The 20,391-nt window shown below is 35.3% G+C and overlaps 2 protein-coding genes across 2 annotated transcripts in view; one reads left to right on the top strand and one right to left on the bottom strand.

Moving 5' to 3' along the window:
• Positions 1-1,738, bottom strand: part of LOC120625089 (protein cramped) — a 49,423-nt gene extending 47,685 nt beyond the window's left edge. Inside the window, exons 1-2 of the mRNA XM_039892012.1 lie at positions 1,606-1,738; positions 1,392-1,523 (exon numbers count right to left, since the gene is read on the bottom strand). Coding sequence (XP_039747946.1) covers positions 1,392-1,463 — 72 coding nt within the window. The 5' untranslated portion in view covers positions 1,464-1,523; positions 1,606-1,738. The remainder of the gene's footprint in view (positions 1-1,391; positions 1,524-1,605) is intronic.
• A 666-nt stretch (positions 1,739-2,404) lies between these two features.
• Positions 2,405-11,572, top strand: LOC120625098 (RING finger protein 121). Its single transcript, XM_039892024.1, has 8 exons — positions 2,405-2,613; positions 3,530-3,564; positions 4,036-4,177; positions 4,422-4,576; positions 5,175-5,403; positions 7,378-7,480; positions 10,045-10,177; positions 10,929-11,572. The coding sequence occupies exons 1-8, from the start codon at positions 2,581-2,583 to the stop codon at positions 11,047-11,049; spliced, it is 951 nt and encodes a 316-aa protein (XP_039747958.1). The 5' UTR covers positions 2,405-2,580; the 3' UTR covers positions 11,050-11,572.
• Positions 11,573-20,391: the final 8,819 nt, after the last annotated feature.

Raw genomic sequence — 20,391 nt, 5'->3', positions numbered from 1 at the left:
GCATCAGTAGGATCTGACGACTTACCTGGCGCAGTCGCGAGCGCTGTCGTCTTATGAGTGGGAGTAGGTTCGATCCCCAGTAGATACATTTTAGAAATCAATTTATAGTTTCTGAATTCCTCAAATCGGGTCTTGCGGGCTTCGGCCGTGCCAACTTATCTACCTGTCTACCAACAAAGATGTGCCGCAAAGTGATCTAGTGTTAATTAAGAAATTACAATTTCTAAATTTCCTCAAAACGGGTCTTGCGGGAGGCTTCGGCCGTGCATACGTACCTGCCTGCCTGCCAACAAAGACGTGCCGCCATGCGATTATATATATATATATACACATTACTATTGCTTTTTGTTTCCATACTAATTATAAATGCAAAAGTGTGTCAGTTTGGGTCAGAAGTTGAACCAATCTCAATGATAGGATATATCTATTACATGTTGCATCCTGGAGATAGAGATAGACTATTTATTGCAGAAAACCTACTGAAAAAATTAAGTGCATGAAAAAATTTGATTTTTAACAGATGTATGGATTGTCCGCTAACCTATCTTGGTGAAATTTGACATAAAAATACAGTGGTATTCTGGCCTATGTCTAATCCCACACACCATGTTATCCAACATATCTATTGTTATTGAATATTTTATTGATAATTTCTGTTAATGGAGATAATGCATGATTGAACATAGAATGTTTTCATTAAATCTGTAATTTTTCTATTTTCAAGATAAAAGGTAAAGGTATTTGTAAAAAAACCTGGACTAAACACTGTTGATTGACACTGCGCTACAAAACATTTATCATGTAATGTGATAAACGAAGGGGGTCTACCGTAATTTGCAATCAGAAGACAATTCTAATAGGATACATTGTATACTGGGAAAATAAAGGACAACTGGCTTATTTTTAAAAATCCATAAACACTTGCAGGCCACAGATAATATAACACACATAAAGATAGATGGGTAGCGTCATGAGTATTGTCATAAAACTTCCTAACTCATTTGAGAAAGAAGTGAAATTATAGTCAAGTCCATTTCTGTCAAACCTAAAGCAGTTTTGATGATTCTTGTCCATTGAAAGAGTTTATTAGTTAACATCTTCCTATGCAAAGAACGGGACACCTGAATACACAATAGAAAATCTCTCAAACCAAGAATCAAACTACACCAAGTTAAGCTTTGTATTCTTTGAGTATTGTGGATTTCTAAAAAGTTACTCCTCAGCTTATTAAAGCCCTGCAGCTAGGCACAGGCCTCCAATCACATAGGAGAGAGGGAATTAGTGCATTGATACACCACAATGTCCGATATGTAGGTTTGTGGGCTTATTAACTACTTCTATGCAGCAACATTAGACTAGTTGCTTTTATGGTAGGAAAGCTCGTGACTTACCTTGTTTACACCTGGCTTGGCAGCAGGGACGGTCAGTTTTGCACTGCCAGTGACCTGCGATGATGTCGCCATCCTTTGCTGAGGAGGATCAACCTTGAAGTCTTACCTCAAGCCGAAAAGAGGCACGAACATCTAAAACACAACATTTTGCTAGAGCGATACAGAAAAAAAACATTTTGATTTGTACTACTGAGTAAAGATATTCTGAACATACATGTGTGCTTTTTATTGGCATTTTATTTAAATAAAATCTACAAATTTTTCATCTTAAATAGTCCAAAATATAACGTTGAATGTTTTTATTTTCGTGTTTTGAGGTTTAGTTACGACCACAGATAAGAAAATAAACTAAGTTTAACCGTTTAAGTCACTATAGTCGTAAAAATGTAATAGGCCCGTTTTGACATTTGTCATCGCGACGTAACTAGTTATGGAACCATAAGACTCTGTACTCGATACTCACGATAAATCAATTCAAGTTTGTATCAGTACTTGATTGATATTATTATGTATTGTAAAGTGTTCGTTCGTTCAAAGTATTCCTTTAACTTCACAACCAATACGCGTGACTGGCTGTTGATTATACGTCCACTTTTCAACAGGTTGAAACAGAGTTAGTACTATATAACAACAAACACAAAAATCGAGTCAAATCACTATGTTTAAATTAATTTTATAATATCGGCTGGCACAGTATCTTAATATTCCGTGTTTTTTTTTTTTTTGGAAATTTGAATGAATAAGTAAAAAGATTCACGGTGGTCTTAAGATATCAGGATCACCGTAAGAACTGGCAAGTTCTTTTCTCCCTTTATCGAACTGTTAGGTACCGTTTTCTTAAACTTAGTATTATGTGCTCTTACTCTGTGTTACTTAAAAAATGTGACCTCAGATACAGTACCTAGACGTATGAATGATGTAGACACCCGACTGGGGCTCTTTTCGTTTATGGTTGCTCTTTAAGTATTCTATGGGTTGTAATTTATATTTTATATGCTATATGGAGTTTTTGATAGGGAACATCTGTGATCGGGAGTTAGAAGCGATTCACTCTTATGTATTTATAATTCCCTAAAAATAAGTGATAAATATCCATCGAAATGGTTTTAAATTAAAATTTTAAGCACTTGAATAAAACTCCCAACTATTTGTGATAGTATTGCAATACGGTGGTATTGAAACTACCTAAATGGATCTTCACCGGCCTGTCGAGGGCAATAAGGTATCTATTTTATAAATATTTTACAGAGCAAATAGCGTTTATTGATTAGAAAACAACAAGGATTCGATTACATTCTAGTAATAAAAGTGATTTTATTTTTTTAATTGGTACTGCACTTGTGTCCTAATGTCCCAATGTTATCTAATTAATTTGATTCCTGTACCCATTTGGCGGCCTCTCTGGCGCAATGGTGTACTGCGGTTGTGAGCGGGAACCCCCTGTTTCAATTGTAGATTCTTGTATAACTATTATTTATACACCAATTGTACCTCCTCAATCTGTGCAAACATATTAATTGAATTGAATTCTTAAGTGTAAGGCTATAGCTAGGTGTCTGATCAGAGCCCTACTCTCATCATCATCATCAGCCTAGTTTTGCAGAGCATGGTCTCCCTCCATCATTGAACAATTGTGAGACATATCTTAGTTCTCCATAATGTTCTCAATTGTGTGTGAATCCCACCAATTGGCACAATTTGTGGACTGGAATGTTGTTATAGTCTCTGTGTGGTGTACAAAGGCTGTATGGAGTATAAAAGTTTTTATTTGCTCTTATCTATAAACAAGTTAGTAGGTAAACTTTGTATGAAATTTTGTTTTTCTTAATGTACCTGTGTGTAGAACTTTTTCATATACTGTAAATATGTCTTATAAGTATGATTATTTGCATAACAATTATTATAAGTTGAAATATTCATTGAGGAATCATTACTCTCATTTTCTTAGTGAACAAAATATGATTGAGAGAAAGTGCATAAATATGTCTTAAAATATGTTTTATCCTTGATCCTATATATATCTACACTTATTATGAACTTACTATATATTGTAATTACTAATAAGTGCTGTGTGCTTATATAATCCTATAAGTTTTATAAAAAATTTGATTTAAAAAAACATGTTTTTTTAATTTCAGTCCTATGATGCTATGACATCTGATGAAAAATTGAGGTATGATTCATATAAATTATTTTGCATAGTAATGCTATTTTAAGAAAATTACATGACAAGAAAGATCCTTTCAATTTACTACTCTTTTATTTATTATAGTGTCCCTCTGTAATTCATGCTGGAAAATTTGTGAGAAAATATTATAATGCTAGGCATAAATAAATGAATAAATCTATTTGCAATATTTCATTTGAATCTGTGAGCTATTTATATGTCATTGAGGAACATGTCCTAACATATAGCCTCTGCAAGGTTTTAAATGCACTCTTTCTCTTATTGTTTTACAATTTTTATCTTTTTCTTATCTGTAGTACAGAGTAAATAAACAAAATTTGTATATTCTGTTACTCTTACAAGTTTTAAGTGTTTTTACTTCCAACTAGAATAATAGGTTGATGATTTTTGATTCTTTTGGATAGAATTACACAGTTGATAAAGTTATTTAAGCATATTTTGTTTCTTCTCTTTCAGATATGATCATCAGAAGTTGCATGAGATGCACCGTGGACACGAGTCCATGCATATGAAGATGGTGCTGATCCTCATTGGCACTCTTGTGGTCGCCCAGGTCATTGTGGTTGAGTGGAAGAAGTTCCATTATAGGTCATATGCTGTAAGTGAATTTCAGGGTGCATTTAATGGCAGGAATAGAAGAATTACATGTTTTTTTTAATTAACAATATGCTTGTCGATAATCATGTCTGTAAGAAACTACTTCTTTTACCCTACTATGGGAGGGTAATTGTTTAACAGTCTATGTATGTTCATATGTATGTAAAGATGTTTGTTGAAGGCTCTATTTAGCCAATTTTATAATTTCAGTATTGTAATTATTAGTATCAACGCGTTATTTTCAGTTCTTCACGATGGTGGCTATGTGGTCTATACCACTGCTGATAAGCACCTTCAACCACTCGTACAGGTTCATTATTGTATGGACAATCTTCACACTGCTCACTACACTAGTCATATGGAAGTCCTCGCAGAAGCCCATGTCTAACACCACACCAAGGTTTGAGTTCACTTTCTTATTTATTACTTTTTTTTATAGATGTTTTTTTTTTAATTGGAAGCTCTGTTTTCTTGGTTATTTATTAAAATTTTGGAATGTAATAAATAATACATGTGTATGCTATCGTAATGAGTATGCTAGTTTGTTTTTTTTAATTTTAATGTATATTTACAAGTGTAGCTAAAAACTATTTTAATAAAAATGTAAAACATAATTTATAATAAACTCAATGACTCCTAGAAATCTTTAAAAATAACAAACTAAAATTGCAAATAGCAACAAGCCCTACTGAAATTGAATCTCGTTATTTCACATTCTTGAAACAACCACTTAACGAAAGTGATATTGTACAAAACATAATTATTTAATTCTACTAACAGAACCTATTTGTAATAATTATAAGGGTACATTTTTTTTATTTCTACAGGACCTCATGACAATGCTAAGGCATTGTCTATGCACGCCACTCTATATATGTTGTGTATGTATATATATATATATATATATATATATATATATACATACACATTATATATAATTTTTTTTTATTATCATATGTTGTATGTATATGAAACAATACAGTTGGTTTTCCTACCAGAATGGTGTACAAATGGTTCTACCTAATATACAAAATCAGCTGTTTCTTCATGCTGTTCGGCTACGTGGTGGTGATGCTGACCTTCCTGAGCCTCAATGTGTTATTCAACCAGAAGCCGCAAGTGTGGATGGATATCGGCCTCATGTGCTTGTTCTATGGAGTGTACTTCGGCGTCCTGGGGCGGGACGTCGCGGAGTATTGCTCGGACAAAATGGCCTCATCGATAGGGGTGAGCTTTATTTACTTACCTCTGCACGGCTAGCATGGGCAGGAGACAATTATATACCCGCGGAAAGGATAAAAATTCATCTTCTCCAACAGCTTCATCAAATCTCAAAGCACTGGTGCACAAGTGGAAAGAATATACAAATAATATATGTGTAATAATATATGGGGGTAAACTTCTCCTATTCCATGTTCCTGTGTTCTAGACACGTTAATTATATCCCTTGTGGAGATATAATCGGGGGATATAATTTTTATCTCCTGCCTGTACTAGCCCTGCTGCAAAAGAAACTACACTAGTGGGCTACATTCTAATATTATCATCATCATATTATGGCCCATTACTGGCCCACTTCAGGGCACGGGTTTCCTCCCACAATGAGAAGCGCTTAAGGCCATGGTCCACCACGCTGGCCCAGTGCGGATTGGTGGAATTCGCACACATTATAGAGAACTCTGAAGTATGTAGTTTCTTCACGATATATTACTTAACCGTTGAAGCAAGTGTTATTTTAATTGAACGCACATAAATTTGAAAAGTTAGAGGTGCGTGCAGGGAATTTAACTCGCTCGCGAATCTAAGTATCACCGCTTATATTGTATTATTTAAATAAATTTAAGTTTATTTCACACATTTGTATACAAGAAATTAATTAGAAGAAGTGATAATCATAAGTGAATCAAATACAGCCCTAACATCACATGCAAAATTAAAATCACTATAAGACTCCTGTCACTTTATTAGGTACGCGTCGCGTAGCGTTGCAACTATGCGCGTGTCGGTCTTTTATCTTCAATAGGGTTGTCATCAATTAAGACTTGGAATGTTTTGAATTAGTTTGTATGGAAAAATAAATATGTTTCTTTTGATTTAATATTCTTACAGGGCGATTCCTCTTAAAATATACGCATGCACCCTTCAACAGGATTTCGTAATTCGGTTACACGTTAAATATTAATTACACATACAAAGATTTATATATAGTGTGCTCTTTAGTATATTTCTCACCGGTTAAACCTGTCCCAGACTTCCACGAATATTTCAATATCTTGGCCAAATAGGTCCAACCGTTCTAGAGTTTTAGTGAGACTAACGGTAAGCGATTCATTTGTATATAATATTTATATTATATAGCACACGGTTAAATTCATATAAGCTCATAGCTGTAACTCATATTTCGCGCAGTAGTGCAGTGGCAATCTCCCGCACGAACGCCGTTAGATTTGTACCTACCGATTGCTCACAAGTCATCATCCCGCCTTTAGAAATAATTTTGTTGTGTTGTTGTGTTTTAAGTCTATATTTTATTTAACGGATAGCTCTAAATGTTAGCCTTCTAATTGGCTGTTACTCGTGTGCGCTACTAAAAGTTATTCTATTCACCAATCGAGAGTTGTTATTGTGACTAGGAACATTAATTTACACCCGTACTTACAACACTGAGGGTAAAGAAAAGATAGTTTACTTTATAACACAAGTAAAAAAAAATAGAGAGAGGTTAGGATGGAGGTATAAGTATAGTTCCCAAAAACCTTATGGAATATGACGTACAATTTTAGTGTTTTTTTTTATTTCTTAACTTTTTTTTATGCACAGAATTAAGAAAATACAGAAACCGCGTACACGAATACTATTGAAGCATCAAAAAGTACTCCACTTTACTATAGTAGTATTTCTCGAATAGGCGGTTAGTCACTTTATTTATTCAACAGTTGACTGTATATATTTTACCTTTAATGTTCTAAACGTTTACTATACAATGGAAAAAATGGGTAAAGTTTGTGAGCTAGCAACATTTCGCGGGTCTGAAGTGAGACGTGTGCGGACGTGCGTTTTCATTATTTTGGACAAAATGGCTGAATGAGGGTTCTGTATGTTCTTAATTCTGTGATTTTATGTATATTTTGCAGTGTAATAAAGGATGTCTTCTTCTTGTTGATGTTTCAAACTTTGATAAGTGTATGTTTTATTTTTCAGTACTACACAAAAGAAGGTATGCCGACGAGGTACCTGGAGAACAATGTGTGCGCGGTTTGCGGTAACAAACTACTAGTCGAAGTCAGTGAAGAAGGCGTTATAGGTAAGTTCACTAAAAGTTAGCCCTTGATCCAATCTCACCTGGTGGTCAGTGATGATGCAGTCTAAGATGGTAGCGGCCTGTTAGGGAGTATGGCTGGCATACCTCTAAACATAGATTTCTACGCGACATCGTACCGGAAAACTAAATTGCTTAGCGGCACGTCTTTGTCGTTAGGGGGGTAACTAGCCACGGCTAACCCCACCAGACCAGACCTGAGAAAATTCAGAAATTATAAATTCCCAAATCGTCCCAGACGGGAATCGAACCCGAGACCTCCTACTCAGTGGCGTTCCTAGGGTTTTGAATTTGAGCAAGCCCAGTTACCTAAAGGACAAATTTAACTCGTCATGATCTCTAAGTCACCATTCTTGTTGTGCTAAATGACAAACCATATCAACAAATCTTTGAAAAACACTACGGTTAGAGTCAGCACGCGAATTATGATAAAGAAGTTTCTATGCAATGTTTGCCAAAATTAAAAAGTAATCATAGTAATCACAAATGTTTCTTTGAGTTCTGCTTTCTTTGATTCTTATGATGCCTGGTAATTTCTGTCGTAACCAGCCGCGTTCAAACCATTATTTTCATTGGAAATTTGTTGTTCGCCAATTATTATTTGATTTCGCCACAGAAGCAATTTACACACAAATTGAACTCATATTTAACAATATTTACTATAATTTTTAAAAAAACAAACCAGTAAAATGAGTGTTCAACTAAAAAAAACAATAATAAACTCCTAACTAAGTAGTTACTAATCAATAATAATGAATCTGTCAAGTGTCAACTAGTTGTAACGCAAACAATAACACGCGTGAAGTTGTTTCAATTCGCTCGCTGGTCATCTTCACTAACTTCAACTCGCAATCAGGCATTTGATCTTCATACTAAATTATTAAATAATCTAGATTGTCTCTGCTAAATACATTGAAATTTCTATGAGAGAGAGCAGTAAAATAAAAGCCCCATATAAGCAAATGAGTGTGAGCGAGACAAAGCGAGGCCTCCGATCGCGTACGAAGACGCGCGAAGAGCGCGATAGTGATAGTTCGGTGCGGCGCCGCGCCGTTCGGCTGGTTGCTACCACAGAGACTACCTGCCAGAGTAACTTAGTCGAACGTAGTGCATGCAGTAAAGTAGACAAAGAGTATATACATTATTAAGCAAAAGTTAAAACATTGTATTTATATCCTCATTGCTATCAAGTCTTAATTATTTTGTTAATTTCATTTCGGAATAGTCGAGAAAAATTTAAAAGAGATATTTATTGTAACGCAAGCCCGGCTTTTCGGCTTGTATGGTAGTACCGCCACTGCTCCTACTTAAATTCTCAGCTCTCACAATTGAATATATACATGTTAAGCTACAACATCATCGCATCAACCCTTTACCGGCCCACTACAGGGGTCGGGTCTCCTCCCACAATGAGAGGGGGCTAAGGCTGTAAACCTTTAAGAACATTATGGAGAACTCCGGCCATGCACCTGCAGGCAAACCTTTCCTCACGATGTTTTCCTTCACCGTTGAAGCATGTGATACATTAATTACATGAAACGCACATTACTTAAAACAGTTAGAGGGGCGTGCTGGAATTCGAATTCGCCTCCACGAAAGTGAAGTCGGAAGTCATACCCACTGGGCTATCGCCGCTTCTAATTGTTTGTATATAAATGTGTGAAATCAACTTGAATATATTTACATGATAAATTGTTATGAAAATTAAGCTTAATTTGCTATACTCCGCGAAAAGCAGGAGAATCTGTATGGTGTAATTATAATTTCTTCAATCCTTACACACGTTTCGCTCCGAAACCGGAGGATCCTCAGGAGATGTTGACTTTACAATGAACACATGTCACTTAACAATTATTAAGATTTGAATAAGATTCTCCTGCTGTTCGCGGAGTTTAGCAAATTAAGCTTATTTTTTATTATATATCATGGAATTCCGCAAAGTAACGCGTCTTCTATCCATTATGATAAAATGTATCATGTAGCCAGTGGCGTGCACAGGGTTTATGCATAAAGCAGGTGCCTGGCATAAAATGGAAAAATTCCCCTCCAATACGTGTCATACAAAATAATTTGGGTATGCAGTGCTTTTGTGCATGTATGAAGTGCACGCCACTGCATGTAGCACACCAGAGAAGTTTATTAAAACTAGGCCATCAGCGGTATAAGCTGCTTATTGGATTATAAATCCAATTCTATTATCAAAATTAAGCTTAATTTGCTATACTCCGCGAAAAGCAGGAGAATCTGTGTGGTGTAATTTATAATTGTTAAGTCAAACAAAGTTCATTGTAAAGTCAACATCTCCTGATGATGCTCCGGTTTCGGAGCGAAACGTGCGTAGAGGGTACATTGCTTATGATTTGTTTGGTGTGGGGTATAAGGATTGAAGAAATTATAAATTACACCACACAGATTCTCCTGCTTTTCGCGGAGTATAGCAAATTAAGCTTAATTTTGATAATATATCATGGATTTCCGCAAAGTAACGCCTGCTTCTATCCAAATCCAATTCTGTTGAATTCGGTCTCGCAATGTTCCCGTTGTCGCAGAGAACACGTACAAGCTGCCGTGCGGCCACGTGTTCCACGAGTTCTGCATCCGCGGCTGGTGCATCGTGGGCAAGCGCCAGACGTGCCCCTACTGCAAGGAGAAGGTGGACCTCAAGCAGATGTTCACCAATCCGTATCCTTTGCTACACACACTAACTCACCCGGACACTCATCTGATACAAACTACCACTGCCAACCTGAAGATTAAAGATCGACACGCGCATAGTACCTACTAAAGTGATAGTAGTCACTTAAATTTTAATAAATATAATTTTAATTTTGCACGTGATTTTAGAGCTGTATCTGATTTCTTTAGTAAAAATTATGGCAATGGTTTACTCAAAAACTATTAGCGTTTCGATTTCACAGATACAGTTTAAATATTAACTTGTATTAATAATCTTTAAATATTGTTGTAGTATAGTTATTTAAAAGTCAAAAATATATTTGTTGAAGTAGGGCCATAGGTGGCACTTTTGATGCGTACATTACATGAGAGTTACACGGTAGTGAGATCATGGCGATAACCATATTCGTTAAATTAAAACTAAAGCTACGAGGGTTCCAAACGCGTCAAGGTCCTAAGAAGAAGCAAACAAACTAAGCTGGGTGTTTTTTTTTAATGTTTGTGTGATGAACATTGTTTTTCAGTGTCTGGTTGTTTATCTGTATATGATAAGTATTTATGTGTATTATATTCATAAAAATATTAAACAGCTACCTTAGTATCCATAACACAAGCTACGCTTACTTTGGGGCTAGATGGCGATGTGTGTATTGTCGTAGTATATTTATTTATTTATCTTATATGACTTTTAATATATGTTATTTGTTCAATCCTCTTCATAAATAATGCAAGAATTATTCTTTAACCGACTGCTCAGTTGGGACCGCCCCCACTTACTGTACGGTCAGCTCCTCGACTGGGTGAGGTGGCTGGTGGCCTGGCAGCCACTGGTGCTGTTCCTGGCGCAAGGGATCAACTGGTTTTTCGGACTAGAGTGAGGAAAAGGATTTCGCGAGGCAAAGGCTGTTGACCATCACTGTACCCTCATGACATGGCCAACTGATGACCACATCGTCACTGAATAGCTCCGGAACTTTGACAACAATTCGATAAACCAGATTGCAGTAAACGGAAGGCTGTGAGATATTACTAAAAATACCCTTTGTTATGAACTATTTATGGTGGCATCTTTGTTGACAAAGCTCCGCAACTTTGAGAACCATTTGATGAACAAAATTGCAGGAAACAAAGGCTGTGGAGACATTTATATTATCTCTTCTAGGGCTAATTGATAACCGAATCGTCGTTAGCGAAATTCCGGCACTTTGAGAACCGTTTGAATAATGGGTTGCAGGAAACTACGGTTGTAAGACATCGTGATAACTTGGCTATAGGCGTCTTATAACCACATCGCCTCTGACAAAGATCCACAACTTTTTATTGTTTTATTCTTTTTAATTCCACTACAAGTTACGCCTTGACTGCAATCTCACCTGTCGGTAAGTGATGATGCGGTCTAAAATGATAGCGGGCTAACCTGTTAGGCAGTATTGTAGTCATATCCCTAATCGGTTTCTACGCGACAAATCGCTTAACGCCTATGTCGGTAGGGTGGTAACTAGCCACGGCCAGAGCTTCCCACCAGACCAGAGAAAATTTAGTAATTATAAATTCACAAATGTCCCCCGCTGGGAATCGAACCCGGGAACTCGTACTTAATTTCACAGCGCTCGCCGTTGCGCCAAGGAGTTCTTTTCCACCAAAACCATTCCATTAATCAGGTTGCAGGAAATATAAATCTTTGCCATGGCTAATTGTTAACAGCTCGATGAGCCAGGTTGCAGGTTACAAAAGCTGTATTACATTACAATATCGCCAGTGGCGTGCATTTCATACATGCGCAAAAGCACCGCCTACCCTAAAATTGATACATAACTCGTATAGGAGGAGGATTTTTGCCATTTTATGCAATTTTACTGCCATATGTATACCCTGGTAAGAAAATCGGTGCACGCCAGTGAATTCCGCCATGTTGACATTCCAAAGTTGTGGACCTTTGACAATGAAGAAATGGGGTTCCACGTCAAATATCCACCCACTTAAGTCCTTTTAAGGGATGATTGAGGGTAGAAGCAAGGGATGCACATTATGTAACAGAAACGCTTCATTTTCACATATGCCGTAATAAGTCTTACAACCTTGCTGAGTAACGTTGACTGCCCATAAAGTGTGTAATGTTTTCAGGGTTTGTGAATGTATGTATGTAACTTTCTTTATTCCACCATAACTTCTAAACGCCTACACAGATTTTTTCGTCTATCGTTAGAATCCTTATATAGTGTCACAGTGTACGAGTGACGCTGACTATTTTAAAAGTAAGGCCACTTTTTGTGGTTGTATAAAGTGCGGGAAGATTGTTTTTTTGCACTAGTGCTTTTTACTTTTTCCTGTCTTTCCAAGCTGTAAATCGAACCGAAATTATTTTGTTTATTTTTGAGTAAGTCATTCAGCATAGAAACTTTAAATTTAATTAACAGGTAAACATATTAGAATTTTTAAAATTGCATACTTGACTAATTAAAAGGGTACCCAATATTAAATTATCTGTAAAACAATTTCCTTATAGTTAGCTAAATGAGTATTACAATGGCCGTTTTAATGAGTAGGTGTTGTGCGAGACCGTTAGCCAAAGGAGCAATAATAGTGCCCGCCAGATCGTCTCAGCCAGGCGATCTGTCATGGTACTATTTAAGCAGGTTTGACCGTATGCATTTTTTTTGTCGTAAAAGTATTAATAACGCCGTTTGATACATCTGTGGAAATTTCGGGTCGCTCGGTCAGCTCGGGTCAAAGACAAGACACTATGAAATTACTTACTTTCACACTAGTATAAAAATTTACAATTAGATAATTATTTTACTAGCCTATAATGTCAGCAATATCGACGGTTTGGGTCATGGTGAAGTTTATTGTTTGTATAGAGAATTAATAAGAATTATGGAAAAGTTAGAAATGCGTATTTTAAATAGCCTAAGTAAAGGATTCCTTGTAAATATCTATTTTAAATAATAGTGACGTGTTTCCTATTTTATTTTTTTAATTTTTTTATTGTATTATTTTTTCGTTATTTTTTTTTATAGCTAAATATCGATAGTGGTTGTCCATAAATTATATCACCCGGTAGTGGGTGGGGGGATTTGCAAAGATGGACATCGTGTGACAAGAGGGGTTAAGTGACGTAACATATTTAAAATAAAAGAACAGTAACGAATCATCTGATTTGTTTAGTATATTTTCTTGAATGTTAGATGTAGGCGAAAGTCAAAGTCAAATTATTGGAGATGATGGCGCTAACTACATTGTTTACTAATGGTTGCCCGCGACTTCGTCCGGGCACTTTTTTTATACATACTTTGCCTATAAATTAACTTAAAAAAAATCTGTTAAAGATACTTTATTTGAAGTGTACAGGTATCAGGCACAATCTTAGAAGCCTCTTGCCACCCTTTAGCTACTATTGTTTTAGAGAAACTATAATTGGGTACAAACATCTAAAGTGGGGTCGAAATTTTGAATGGCCTTAATTTCAACCCCCATTTCAACACTTGAAGTTTATATTTACGAAATAAAAAAAGCCAGTGCAATCCTCCATTTGTTTGTGAAATTCTCGTTTAAATCAGTCCAGCCGTTTTGGAGATTAGTTAGAAATAAAACAGACGAAAATATATATATAAATAAAATATATATATAAATATATATATATATTTTATTTATATATATATATAAATATATATATTTTCGTCAAGTAGCGCATTTACCTTTATATGTAAGTAAAAAGCTGTTATTTTGTCATTACAGACAGATGATATATTTATTGGTAGTGATTTCATTTGTAAAACATTTTGTATAGATAGTGAGTGCTGTTTGAATTACATAATTTAAATATGTGATGTTACACCACCCGAGCAGGTCGGGGCTGATGTTCGCCATCAGACTATCCAACCGACTATATCGACTGCAAATAAATTATTTTGTTTTTTAGGTAGTAGATACTATAACGTGCCTTGAGTCTTGACCAGTTCATTTTCACATGAATAAATTATATTTTAAGTGCTCCATTTTTTATCTGTCCTACAATGTAAACAGTATTTTATTACTTTTTAGTTTAAGGTATGCTTTATATATAAAGAATAAAACAATTGTGTTTTAAAGTACATATAGAACAAAAAAAGTGCACGTCACGGCAAATGTGACACATTTGAGTTAATATTAGAATTTATAATTAACTAGCGGTTCGTCGTCCGCGTTATTACGGTTTTTTACAAATCCCTTGGGAACCTTTTGCTTTCTTAGGATATAAAATAGTATATTATTAGCGTTAGGCCACTTTTCGTGACGTAAACGGCTGATTTTATTGCCAAGTTCCGCGAATAGATAGTTAACTCAAAAAGAGATTTCCTTATTATCGTGTATGTCGTTTTTATTGTTACCATGAAATGTAATTAAAATATTGTTTACGTTAGAAGACAGGTTAGAAAAACGTAGGTTAGTACGGAGAAACAAACTATAAATGAATGTCGTGTCGTTTATATAAAAAAAGCGCCTGCAGATATGCCAACTGTTAAATTCCACTCACAATTTTGTAGGTTTGTCCGACCCATACATCTCTAGTTGTACAAACCCAGTTCCTCTGCAATGTTAAAGTATTTGTGCCCGCTAATATAAAAACTATAGTCTATATGCTTATATATTTTCTTTACTGTTAAAAGTCTTTCGGTTATTTTTAAATGTAAAGTAAGTTTTAAAAATATTAAGGACTCATTTTAATAAAACATACGTACATAACTATAATAAAACCCATTAATATTATTTAATATTATCACTTTTTAAAAAATAACCAAAGGATTTTTTTTTAATTATTTCGAGTCTACAAAACGTAATGTATATAACATAATGTAATGTTGAAGGTTTCGCTAAAAGAGTTCCTAAGCAGTTTTGTAAATTGAACTGAGGGCTTACAGTCGTAGCTTAAAGCACTGTTATTTTTATATAATAGAAGTTTTGTTTCTGAATTATAGTCCTTATTTGTAGGACGTCAAGGTGTATCAAATCAACTGCCAGTTTTAGAATAAAACTGCTTTAAGCGATCCTGTTAAGCCTTCCGTACCCTTAGGGCCTCACAAATGAACGTTGAATAAATAACGTCGGATCATTTTTTTGTCCCATTTCAACTGAGAACACCTTTTAAATAGTGTTGCCCAAATGCAAGAACAAGACGAGACTTAGCCAGTCTTGGTCTTGGTCTTGCGCCAATACACCTGGTCTTGGTCTTGGTCTTGGTCTTGCGCTCCCAGTCTTGGTCTTGGTCTTGGTCTTGCAGCAAGAGTCTTGCAAGTCTTGCAATTACCTATTAGTCTATTACTATTTATTAAAGTTTACTTTAAATCTTAGAAAAACGTATTAGAATTGGAACATTGTGAGCTTGAATTAACATAGCCATAGTAAAGATCAAGCAGATTAATAAATAACTGAAGATTTGATAAGAAATTCGAAAAATCAACTGACCTATATGTCGTTTTCCATGGAAGTAACTGTTTCTTAATAAACATTTATGATTTATAAGCTTACATTTGCTAAAACATGTAAAAAAACAAATTAATTACAATAACTTGACTGTATTTTAAAGAACAATACTTATCTGTCTAGAAAGAGATTGAACCCTCAACTTATAAGAAATTTAATAAAAGAGTTTTACGATTTATCATTTATTTGAATAAAAAATAAAATACAACACAAATCAACAGCTTTATCATTAGGTTATGATACTTTATATCAATTCTTTTGACCAAGAATTAATACAAAGTAACCATCTGGCTGACTCATCACTTAACCTATTTCTATGTTTTCTAATTACTAATGATGCTTTAGAAAATAACCTCTCAGCAGGTACTGAAGTTGCAGGTATTGAGAGAAAATCACGGGCCATTTTCGATAAAATCGGATACTCTGTCTCATGCGTCCTCCACCAATCTAAAATCACCAATCTGAAACTTATTTATTCTTTGGAACACCTGTAGGTACTCTTAAAATTCGAAATTATTTTGCATGAATAGTGTCAAATGTTAAGATTTCGGCGCGGCGGCAACGATTGTTTTAGATTTCAAAAGAAGCCGCCGGCGCGTGTATCATAACCATGTACTTCCGAAAAGCGGCAAATTTCTTTGAGAAGTAAGTACAAAACCTTTGATGCCGCATTATCAAAGTGCCGATGGTTAAAACATAACTATGCATGCACTCAGTTTGATTTTAATAGATATTTTTTTATTCGCTATGTTTATGGTATTAGTCGTAATGCGCATAGGTCCAGTTTTTCATATTCTTTGATATAGTTTTTTGCGTCTCATAGAATTCCTAAGCGTACCTACCTACCTATACACCGAACTGTTACACCTAACTACTCCGTGAAATAGCGCTAAGTCCTAGCTGCAAGACGCAAGAGTCTTGCAGGCTATGTCTTGTTCTTGCTCAAGTCTTGCACGGTCAGTCTTGGTCTTGGTCTTGCTAAAAATACGCGGTCTTGTTCTTGGTCTTGGTCTTGCAAAAACGCAAGAACAAGACCAAGACTGCAAGACCAAGACTGAATTTGGGCAACACTACTTTTAAATGTCAGAGCGAGACATACCACTGAATAGGTGGATATTCCGGCCGATTGGCAAAGTGAGCAGCGACCCTGCTTTCTGAGTCCAAGGCCGTTGGTTCGAGTCCCACAACTGAAAAATGTTTGTGTAATTAGCATGAATGTTTTTTATTGTCTGGGTGTTCATCTGTATACTATAATTATTTATGTATATTATTAATCAAAAATTCATCAGTCATCTCATTACCCATAACACAAGCTACGCTTACTTTGGGGCCAGATGGCGATGTATGTATTGTCGTAGTATATTTATTTATTTATTATTTATTCCGACTAATTCCACGTTGATTAAAAAAGCCCTTAGTTACACGTTTGAACGATTGCTATAGTGAGACATTTTCGAGTATGAAACACTCTTCAAAATAAAATCAATCGAATTGTCCACATACTAAAGTCGTTCATTCCGATGATTTATATTTTACAAACGTTCCACTTGAAGCTGTAGTAAAGTAAATGAATATATGCCTTAAAACCAAGTGGATTTAATCCATTTTACTGTGGCGTTTCAGTGTTATTTTACTCCAAAACCAAATGGGAGCCCGCTAGTCTAATACATAAAAAAGACAGAATATAGAACTTCACTCAGTCGTAATGTAAATTATGAATACTTTAGGTATGAAGACCGGGTTTTTCGCAAATAGACAGTGCCTTTGACCCTTACCACGTATTATCGTTTGACCAGTGTTGGTCCAGTCATGATAATATTAGCAATAATTATGCAGTCTATATTTTCTTACTTGTCTTAAACTTTAAACAATATTTTGATTTTGTTATTTTAATGCTTACAAATAATATAAATGTCAGAATGTTTGTCCTTCCTTAACGTAATAAAGAAACCAATCGACTTGATTTTTGGTATAGAGTTAGAAAAACATAGACTACTTACAACTTATTTAAAGATTCTACGTGATTTTTCAAAAACTATATTGAGCGGGCAACAGCCAGTACTAAAATATGATAAAAAGCACATTCATAAATTCCCAAGGGTTAACGTCAGCCGATCTGGTCGACCGTAAAAAATATGACAAAACAATAACTCTTTCTTCAGGTTTGATGCAGACACGTTTCATAACAACACGATGTTTCCCTTCTCTATGTTAAAACATATTTAAAATATCTAAAAGGTAATGTAAAGATTGTTTACATTGTAAGAAAAGTAAGAAAAATGGAGTGGGCAGGTGTAGGTACAATTTGCTTTGCGTCACCAAAGTAGAAATTGTAATTAGCTTGGTTCTGACTCGCAATATCTCTGCTACGTTCAAGCATCTTCTCACAAGACAGAGGGATTCATATTTTATGACATCCACGCTGCTGTAATGTGAATGCCAATGGTTTAGGCAATACAATGTGATTCTAAATGGATTTTGATAAGAGGCGAGTAATATATTGCCTAGTGCAGGGGTTCTCAACCTTATTAAGCCAGCGGCGGGCTTACAAGTTAACCTTAGAAATTTGTAAAAGCACCCGAGTGGCCTAAAAAATAAAACATCCTCATTATGAATGTCTAGGTCATCTCCACAATTAAGGCTTCAGAGTAGTTCTAATATTATTTCGCTATAAGTTTTTTTTATGAAGTATTATTTTCTTTACAATGACTAAAACTAAACTATATACATTTTTTAAATCTCGACTCTTACATTGCTTATTAAGGATGCTAGGGTAAAAAAGAAAATCCTAAATTGGTAATTTCGTATAGGAATTTCAGAGTAATTTCAATTTCGCGGCGAATCAATAAATGTCAAAGTCAAAGTCAAAAATATCTTTATTCAAGTAGGTCCATAGGTGGCACTTTTGATGCGTACATTACATGAGAATTACACGATGGCGATGGTGACATGATGGCGATAACCATATTCGTAAACTTAAAACTAAAGTTACGAGGGTTTCAAACGCGTCCTGGTCTAAGAAGCCCGCAACATATTTGCAGCTGCCCCCCGCACTAAAGAACAGGGGCCTTACAGTGGCATAACGACGGAATAGTTATGCAGCATTTTTCAAGCTTTGTCGTTTGAAAGGTACTGTCAGTTGGAGTTTGACCACAGATATGGGAGCCTTCATTTTCAACTGCGGATAAAACGCTGTTTTATGACGTTGGGTATTACAAACTTATTTGTAGCCCCCTGGTAGTTGGAAGGTTAATTAAGATTGTTTTTTTATTGCTTACTTATGTATAGCACAATTAAATCAATTTTAGCTAGTACAAAGTTGACCGAGTCATATAGTTTTTTTTTTATGAAATATTATAACCTACCTATCTTCTACCTATTTATCTATCTAAGCCCCTTCCACCTCATTAGTGCCTCTGAATATGTTTATTCTGTACATTCTGATTACATCAAATCTTATTCGACACATCATAATGGCTTGTAGAAATGTATTTTGACTAGGAGAGATCTTTCGCCTTTTTCTATTATTTATCTAAGTTGTATTACTTGTTACATTTTCTACTTTCGTGACGCATTCTCATATCTAAGTTAAACAGAATTGTTGTATAAATATAATAATAATTATATTAATTGTGTAAGCGTCGTGTGTTTGTATTGGTTGAATCGATTTGTATTATTTGTGTATTTTGTACAAAATAAAGTTGATTCAATATTTTTGTTATATTCGGTTGTTTTCTTTACGCCTTATTAAACTTTACCTTGATGTACCTAAATAAAGCTTTGTTTGCTATAAGCAGGCGAATCTTTATGGCATAACTTATATTTTTTTTCAATCTTTATACTGCACACCCAACTGATCTTCTGCAATGTACCTAATGTGCATCCTCAGGAGATGTTGACTTCATAATGAATAATTGTTAAGTAATATAGAAGAGTATAGCAAATTGAGCTTAAATTTCATAATATATCATGGAATTCCGCAAAGTAACGCCTGCTTCTATCCAATATTTGTAAAAGTTACCTTTTATAGGCTGTTTTTTAACGTAGGTAGTTCTAACCTATCAATAACTTGGATTCATATTTTAAGCACAGGTCCAACAGCAAGTCTTGCCCTCTTTCAAATCTTGAGCAATATTGCCCTTGACCTTAATCAAGTCAACGACAGCAGTAGTGGAGCTTTTGTAAAGAAGTATTAGAACTTTTTGTGACAGAGCTCGTCCGGGTAAGTACCACCATGCTTATTTCTGCTGCTAAGCAGCTTTGTCGGTCTGAAGGGCGTCCTTGCAGGTGTAGGTAATTGCAGCCCAATCCTACACCTCATGTTGATTGTCCTTCAACATCATGTGTTTTGTTGCTGTGTTGCTACAGTTGCTATAAGACTGATGTGAAAAGGCATATACTAATTTCGGCATCGACGGGAGGAGAGCCGTAGCTTAATTGGAGAAAGCTCTCAGGCCGCTATTGCCAGAGAGTCGCAGGTTCAAATCCTGTCGGTTGCAAAAAATATTTTTTATATGCTTTTTAAATTTATAATGCCCTTACTTTGCACCCACCGACCTCTATTAAGTATAATAGAGGTCAGTGTTAACATCCGTGGGTGACCTGCAGACGCTAACACTGAGTTAAGTAACTAAAACATGATGACCAGTGACTCGTCTTCCTTGAATAAGATTCTTATATAATCTTTTTACAAGAAATCTCCTTGACATTAGAAGTCAAAATTCCAAAATTCGATTTTCCAATTGACGTCAAGGAAA

The sequence above is a fragment of the Pararge aegeria genome, chromosome 7 (assembly GCF_905163445.1).
Source record: "Pararge aegeria chromosome 7, ilParAegt1.1, whole genome shotgun sequence".
Taxonomy (NCBI): Eukaryota; Metazoa; Arthropoda; class Insecta; order Lepidoptera; family Nymphalidae; genus Pararge; species Pararge aegeria.
The sequence above is the reverse complement of the archived record's forward strand: the minus strand, read 5'-3'. Positions and strand labels throughout refer to the sequence as shown.